The following is an 8555-nucleotide window of genomic DNA, read 5'->3' on the forward strand; positions in this document are numbered from 1 at the left end:
ATCAAAGGTAAGGTAACGGGTCGTGTCTTTAGCACATTATTAGCCAGGCGACCTCTCTTCGAGTCGCCCGCTTTAGGGGCGCGACTCTCTTGCCTTTCACAACATAGGTAAAAGGTGAGAAATCACTTGACGCCTTAAATCGAAGTAGTGGTTGGACGATATTTGGGAGATTTTGGAGCCATCCTTGGATCGGAAGGGCCAGTACATAAGACTTCTAACCCGTACCTGAATCGTCGCCGCGTTACATTTCCGTGCCGAACCGACTTATTAGGTTTTATTTATTTTCCGGTTTACTTCTATTATTAATGTGAAACTTCCTTCAAAAGGAAATCAGAATTGTCTACATCACAATACTAATAAGAAACCACTGAAGAAGAAGAAGAAAAGAAAAGAAGAACAGTAAGAAACCACTGAATGTCTATTCAAAGCCCTAGTTGGATTATTGATTCTGAATACTGAATCTCAGCTCAGGTATTCTCCTCACTCCTCCCCATTACTTATCTCAGATTTTTTTCCCTTAAATTTTACGAATATATCTAGTTTTTTTTTATTGAATCAGCAAAACCGGGAATCGCAGGCTATTGGTTTCCATTTTAAATTTCCTTCAATGCTGATTTAGTATGGTGATGAAAATGTGGGACGTTAAGAATTCTTGAAACAAAACCCCATTCTGAATTACTGCAATTGATGTAAAGACTTTATATGTATGATTAGATTGGATATTTATTGTTCGTGAAATTATGGGTTTTGTTTTTGGAATTGGTTTGAAGACATTGAGTAGCTATAGGCTTGAGAAATTTATAGGTATGAGTTATGTTAACTGGGTATAAGTGCAGTCTGATAACCATCAGTTCTAGCAATTTTGATATTCTTTTTAGGTTACATTTTAGTATCATTGCAGTGGCTACACTTGATACAATTTGATACAAACATAGTGGTTAGACTGCACATAACTGGGTATAAGTGCAGTCTGATGTTCCAGCAATTTTGATATTCTTTATAAGTTACGTTTCGGTATCACTGCATTGGGTACACTTGATACAATTTGATACAAACATAGTGGTTAGACTGCACTTAACTGGGTATAAGTGCAGTCTGATGTTTGAGGAATAAGCTGGATTATTTAGGTTTTAGTGTTGTGTCGTGTTAATGCCAAAATCAGTGAATTAGACTTGTGTTTCGTTTGTGTTTCTTCAACCCAACCTATTGAAATTTAGAGCTTCAGATTGAAGGTTAGTATCACAATTGTAGAGCTCAACATTTTGATGGATCTTATGTCGTAATTGTGGTGAAGCTGTGAAGGTTTTGAATGACATCTCTTTACTCGCATACAACGTCTCTACAATTATCTGTCAGCTCGTGCTATTGACTTCCTTTCTGTATCTTGTTTCTTCTGTGTTACTCAAATTTGCCTGTTGTTACTGTAACCAGAGGCTCTTGCTGAAATCTAAGGCAGTATGAATTACTTTACAAACAATCATGTGGAAGAGCGACGAGTGGCTGAAGAAAAAGAAGATGAGGACGATGAGGAGGGAAATGAGAATGATATGGAGGCTTGGGAGAGAGCTTATGCAGAGGATAGATCATGGGAGTCTCTGCAAGAAGATGAGTCTGGACTCCTCCGTCCAATCGATAACGATGGTGTACAACATGCCCAGTACCGTCGCCGCCTGAGGAACCTCTCTGCTGCATCTGCAGCTTCTAGGATCCAGAAAGGTCTCATACGCTACCTACACATTGTCATTGATCTCTCTAGGGTACGGTATTTGATTCTTTTGATATTACTATTCCAATCAAAAATTTAAGTTTGATTTTTTGTATGTTAAAAACTTAAGTTTGTTTTGCTATGTCCCTAGTATATCAAAAACTGTTTTCGCTTTCTTATGTATTTTGCAGACGATATTGCCTCAATAAATTTGGCATTCACGTTTGAACCTGATGAAGTTAGAATTTGTTAACCATGGACAGGCAGCTTCAGAGAGGGATTTTAAGCCAAGCCGGATGGCAGTGGTTGCCAAACACGTGGAGGCTTTCATTAGAGAGTTCTTTGATCAGAACCCTCTTAGTCATATTGGTCTAGTTACTATTAAGGATGGGGTAGCTCAGTGCTTAACTGACCTTGGTGGAAGTCCTGATTCCCATATAAAGGCTTTGATGGGTCAGTTGAGCTGTTCGGGTGATTCCTCCCTTCAGAATGCCCTAGATCTTGTTGAAGGCTATCTCTGCGGAATTCCCTCATATGGTCACCGTGAAGTCTTATTATTATATTCTGCTCTCACGACATGTGATCCTGGGGATGTAATGGAGACCATAAAAAAATGCAAGAGGTCTAAAATTAGGTGCTCAGTTATTGGCCTTTCAGCAGAAGTTTTTGTATGTAAACATCTTTGCCAAGAGACTGGAGGGTCCTACACCATCGCGTTGAATGAGGTAAGGGAACTATGTCATATAAGCTTTCCATTTCCTACTCATTTTCCTCATAGTTCGATGAGCTACATTTCTTTTTTCTCTTTCTCAGTTTCATTTTAAGGACTTGTTACTGGAGCATGCCCCTCCACCACCAGCAATAGCAGAATTTGCTGTTGGGAATTTAATCAAGATGGGTTTCCCACAAAGAGCAGCAGAGGGTGTTGTCTCTATCTGTTCGTGCCACAAGGAAGCTAAGGTTGGTGGGGGTTACATTTGTCCAAGATGCAAAGCACGTGTCTGTGAACTGCCTACAGAATGCCGAATTTGTGGGCTGACACTTGTTTCTTCGCCTCATTTGGCAAGATCTTATCATCATTTATTCCCGATAACTCCTTTTGAGGAGCTGTCACTTGCGCTTCTCAATAGTTCACGTCACAAGTTACCGAAAACTTGTTTTGGTTGCCAACAAAGCCTTGTACCTTTTGGTAAGTGCCATTCTCCTACATTAAGCCGTATTCCAACACTTACTGTTTGTTATTTTTAATATGTGCAGTATAATGATTACATATAAAGACAACAATAAAAGTTCAGTTGACAATATAGCGCTCCCAATCGACGAGGCACTTGTTTGTTGTGGATTATATCCATCTTCTTTGTTTGTACTTTGACTTCCAAGTTGTAACCAACTAGACAAAGAAAATGGTTGTGATTTTTATCTTTATCAAAGATCATAAGTTGTCTCACCACAACACGGAAAAAATAATTGATCCTGAGCTGTACAATAATGGCGTGAACACATTTGTACACATTTATGATTTATAGTCCCTAGTTGATTTTGCATTTATCTGGAATTTCCCATACACTGGGTAGTTCTGCGTCTAAGTTGTCCACGTTGCAATTGGAACTATGAAATCGTAAACATCTTTCGTAAATGAAAGTTTAGATCTAATTTAGGCATGGTTTCACTCTCAATTCATGATTTATGGCATTTTACTCCTTGGGATATGGCCTTCTTGCTGCCCAATTCTGTTAGTTAATAAAAATGTTCTTTCAACATTATGCACTCCAGCTTCTGACAAATTTATTGGCTTTGTGACACAGGTAACAGGCCTGGCCTCCGTGTTGCTTGCCCCAAGTGTAAACAGCATTTCTGCTTGGACTGTGACATTTACATACATGAGAGCTTGCACAACTGTCCAGGTTGCGAGAGTCTTCGCCATTCCAAAACCGTGAACAATATTGAATGATTTTTTTGATTCAAAACAATAGTGAACAATAACTCAATTAATGGAGTTTGTAGTTGTAGCTATCAATTGAGTTTTTTCTCAAATATCTTTGTACTTCTCCTTTTTTTTCTTTCTTTTCTGTCACATGTTCTTGAAAGCCCTTGGCAATAAAAAGGGCACACTTCATGTAGAGTATTGAACCTGATTAGCCCCTGGCGATAAAAAGGGCACACTTCCTGTAGAGTACTGAATCTGATTAGCAAAATTTGGTATCAAGGCTCAAGACTCCCGAATCAGTCTTGTCATCCTATTGGTTTTCACTAACAAGTTGCAATTTAGTATTAAGGTTCAGATTCCAGAATTACTCGTCATCCTACTGATTTTGCAAGTATTGGACAACGAAAAAAAAGGCTCTACCACTGTATTATATTTTCTTGTAAAGATTACCAACTTGAAAACACAAAAAGAAATACAGATGAAGTTTTAATGGTTTTCAAGTTATGCAGTTCTGTTGCTTGTCAAAAGAGTTGGCAACTTCAGAGCTGAAAAATAAAATGTTTTCGCCGCTTTAACTGGGAAAACATCTTGAATTCATGTGGTTTCCAATTCCATAAGTTTTCTTCTAGTAAATAAGAAACAACAATTTGTTTTTCTTTTAAAATTCCTTTCACTTAATGGGTGTACAGACAAAATAATTCCACATATATCTCAGGTTTCTCCTTCGACAGAAGATGCGACTGAAACTGCATCGCAGCTGGTGCTCTCAGCAAGACTTTGTTTCCGTTGAGCTTGTAGTGACCGGCACAAGGACTCGAGCTTTTCCTTTTGGTTCTTCAGTTTCTCCAGTTGCTTCTTCATATGTTCTCTCTGTTTGTATGAACAGATGCATAAAAATGAGTTCAAAAGCAACTTTCAGCTTTCCCAAAAATGAGTTCAAAAACAACTTTCAGCTTTACCAGCCCGATTAAGCACATAAGGGGAAATTATTACAGGTGGAATGTTTTTACACTGTAGTGTCCACCTGGTCAAGTTATTCAACCCAAGTTTCACTTTAGCCTATGGAGGGGCATCTAATCATGTGTTCCGTTATTTCTTTGCCTTACACATCACACTTCGGTATTTGGTATAGAATATTTGAACACATTTATCTTGATATCTATTATGGAAAAGGTAAAAAAACATAGTGGTTTAAACAAAAGCAACACTTAGTTTACCTCTCCAACAAGTTCTATGAGAGTGACATCTGTCTTCTCGCATTTGCTTTTCAAGAAAATGTTTTCCTTCTTGAGTTCTTTTATTGATTTCGCCATCTATTTTAACAAGAGAAGAAAGTGAGATGGTGAGAACTGAGAATTATATATTTCAGATAATTTCCTGAAAAATTGGAATTTTTAATGAAGTCTGTCTTTTTACCTTCTCAATCTCTTGCTTAAAAGTTTCAAATACCTCATTACTTTTTAGCAAGGCATCCTGCATAAAACATAACGTATCAACCTTGATATAAAAGAAAAAACATGTTCTGATAATGACAGCGGGGTATGTAAGAAGCTGACCCCATGCAAGTTCAGGGGTTAACAAGGGGAGAGATTGATCAGGAATTTGGGAGAAAAGAAAAGACCAATCAAGCATACCTGGAATTGTTGAAACTTTTCCCCATCAGCTGATAATTGTAGACGAAGATTCTTTTCTGTAGCTAATACTTGTGACACTTGCTCGGCATACAACTTCATCTGAGTTTTTTCCTGATTGGACTTCTCTTCATGCTGCTGAATTTTAAGATCCGCAATCTGGAGTTCCAGTGATTTCTGCTTTAGCTACATATCGAAGTTTCAAGTTAATCACAATAATTTTATCCTATGAAGCATCATAGACAAACAACTTGGAATACGACATCTGAAAGTGCAAAACATAGCCAAAATAATGGTGTACCTTATGGGTAAACTGCTGTTCCGAAACTGTATATTGATCACAGAGATGCTTCAACTTGTTTCTCAGCCTAAAGAAAAAATGGAACGTAATGTAATTAACGACTCCAACCATTAATAGGTAACCAATATTTGTTCAACTGCAAATGAAGATACTGGAGAGAACATGATACAAATCACTTATCAAAAGTACAAACCATGAGGCAGAGAAGAAGATTCATCAATAAGGTAGTAATAGGAGGAAAAGGCCGAGGGAATTATTCAATCGTTTGCCAAATCATAACTAGAAAAATGACATAAGTTGCCTAAACTGAAAAGTTCTTTCGCCATTTCCTTACATCAGGAATAGACCATAAAGAGCAACGAAGTCGAAGCTCGGAAACTTACTTCTTGATATACACATAATTGAACTGAAGATATTGATTGTTACTAATTGAAATCTTACATCTCATTCTCCTTGAGTTGCAAGAGACATTCATCTTTCTTCCCTTCAAGTTTACTGCTTACATCCTACAACAGCAGATATACATCGTAAAGTAACGGAAGATGCGAACACGGTAATAGTAGAAATGCATTACTAACGGAAGTACGATGCTTCAATGCGAATTGGTACATTGTGTGCATAGAAATGCATTACTAAGATATTTATCATCTTTATGTCCCTTTCAAATTTATGTATTCCCTACATCAAATGTTCGGGAAACTGAATACATACCCACCAAGAATAAATTAGCAAGTCTATTACAGTCCAACACATTACATATGTGCGGATTACGATGCAGACATAATCATAACGTAGGTTCTCATTGACGTATTTCCATAAGCATTTCTTCTTTATATAAGGGCCATGCACATGGGGAAAGGTAATACATGAGCAAAGAGGGCATCATGAGAAAAAGGAAAAACCGAAATGTATATCTGTGAACCACAATAGTAACAATCTTCGAATCCTGAATGATAACACAGATGAAATTACTCATGAGATCATGTATAACATAAATCGCAGACCTTAATTGCATCATGAAACTTGGTAGATAGTTCTGATCTCATATTTTGGCCCTCTGTTGACACTCTCTTGCATTCGTCCTGCATATATGAGCAACAGACACTATTATTATCTCCACAACAAACAACTGAGATTTATAGTGAAAAGACTCAGAATAGCCTAAAAAAAAGCAGTTGAGAGAATATGTTCAGCAAGGAAACTGTACCATCAGCAATTTATTTTGACGCTACAACTCCCTACATAATGACTCAAGCTTGTCTCGAACAGAAATAGCTGCAAGATGAGAACAAGAAAATGAAAGAGCTTTGTATTAAAAATTCGAATTGCAATTGAGAAGTGCTAATCGGATTGAGAGAAAATTGGTTCGTAAATCTAAGGCATGAGACTTCTGAAATTTCTAACCAACAATTATTGTGTACCACACGTTAGCTTTAGAATAAGAATGCATTCCACTATCAAGATGGACATGCTAGTTTCTGAGATTCCTAACCAACAACCATTGCATACCGCACGTTAGCTTTAGATTAAGAATGCTTTTATCATAATTGTTTTTATAGGCACCACAAGATCATTAAGGCTTAAGCATCAAAATGGTGAAGACGAACTCATGCGCAGGGTACCACATCACTAAATTGTAAATCTATTTTGACTTTTGTTTTGCTTTTGAAAACGAAAAGTTAATGGAAGAATAAAAGGTTACGGATGATTGTAGGCAGGAACCAAGAATTAAAACTTTGGCTACGCTCACCTGCATCTCTCTCGGCAATAACTTGTTGATACTGTAAAGTGAACTCTAGAAACTCCCTTTCTGTCTTGAACCCGCGCTTCACACTTTTACGCTTTACATCAGAGGTTTCCTGAGGCATCAAAGTTGGCAAAACAAAACGACATAAGCCAACATAAAGTAAATGTGTTTGGCGCATAAAGTCTTCCAATATATTTGGTAAATAGCACTAAAACTCCGTAACACACCATCGATCCTATATGAATGAAATATTTAAACGGGGAAATAGGATATTACTGACTAGCTTTTTGTTCTTCAAAGATTCTGCAGTTTCTGCTGCACTCAACTCTGAACCCACTGCAGTTGCTGCAAACAGAATATGCAGAAGGTCATAAAGAAAACCATATTGAAACTCAATGCATCTCCCGGTTAACAATTGACCAATCTACATAACAACAACACAAAACACTTTCTTTTCCTTTCTGGATTGCACCAATTCATACATACAAGAGCAATCCCCAAGTTAATAACTCAGTTCATTACAATATAAGCGTTCAACTCAACATAACAAAACAAAAGACAACGCAACCAAAAGGCTATTATTACCTTTCACGGAATTCTGAGAACTCCCTTCAAAATGCTGGTATTGATGCCCATTCCCCGAATCAGATGTAAACCCAATCGACCCACATTCCGGATTCTCCACAAAACTCTTATTTACTACTGAATCTTCACCATCCTTCTCTGATAATGCCACAGGAAATGTTCTCAGTTTCTCTACCTTAACATCATTTCTGCTGTCTGTAACCGTAGAAGTATCCGAGGTATCAAGTACCGCATCACTACATTGATCAAGTTCTACTATCGTATCTTTATAATCAGGAGGTGATTGTGGCGATGGTGGTGAAGGCGGTGATTCTTCATGCTCAAAATTATGAGTTGTTCTAGGTTGTTGTTGTTCTTGATCATTAGAACTCTCAACAAATGTAATGAATCTACTTCAGGTAATTGATTAGCCTGTGAGTTTCCATTCTTCTTGATCTGAATCTAGACCTAGTGATAATGATAACAAATGAATACACGAACTAGTAATTAACTATATGTAAATGAAATCAACGGAGAAAAGATAAAATTACCAGAGAGATGAAGAGATTTCAGGGGAGAAGAAGATCGTCGAAACCCTAAGCGCGAGGAAATCTTGAAGGCGGGAGGGAGATGGATAGAGGGAGTCAGAGAGGAGGAGGAGGTAATCAAGTGTAAATCAA

The 8555-nt window shown here is 37.5% G+C and overlaps 1 protein-coding gene and 1 pseudogene across 1 annotated transcript; one reads left to right on the plus strand and one right to left on the minus strand.

The window, feature by feature from the left end:
* Nucleotides 1–330: 330 nt before the first annotated feature.
* LOC113322665 (general transcription factor IIH subunit 2-like) lies at nt 331–3825 on the plus strand. The gene is made up of 5 exons (XM_026570798.1): nt 331–471; nt 1432–1757; nt 1969–2430; nt 2519–2894; nt 3511–3825. Exons 2-5 carry the CDS (start codon nt 1458–1460, stop codon nt 3654–3656), a joined length of 1284 nt encoding a protein of 427 aa, XP_026426583.1. The 5' UTR covers nt 331–471; nt 1432–1457; the 3' UTR covers nt 3657–3825.
* Nucleotides 3826–4146: 321 nt separating this feature from the next.
* Nucleotides 4147–8290, minus strand: LOC113324624 (annotated as a pseudogene).
* Nucleotides 8291–8555: the final 265 nt, after the last annotated feature.

The sequence above is a fragment of the Papaver somniferum genome, chromosome 11 (genome assembly GCF_003573695.1).
Source record: "Papaver somniferum cultivar HN1 chromosome 11, ASM357369v1, whole genome shotgun sequence".
In the NCBI taxonomy this organism is placed as follows: domain Eukaryota; kingdom Viridiplantae; phylum Streptophyta; class Magnoliopsida; order Ranunculales; family Papaveraceae; genus Papaver; species Papaver somniferum.

Bases quoted from the DNA above. Each gene is read 5' to 3' on its own strand.
- LOC113322665 (XM_026570798.1), top strand. From the start codon at position 1,458: ATGAATTACTTTACAAACAATCATGTGGAAGAGCGACGAGTGGCTGAA. The intron at 1,758-1,968 runs GTACGGTATTTG...AACCATGGACAG, and splicing joins TTGTCATTGATCTCTCTAGG to GCAGCTTCAGAGAGGGATTT. The intron at 2,431-2,518 runs GTAAGGGAACTA...TCTCTTTCTCAG, and splicing joins ACACCATCGCGTTGAATGAG to TTTCATTTTAAGGACTTGTT.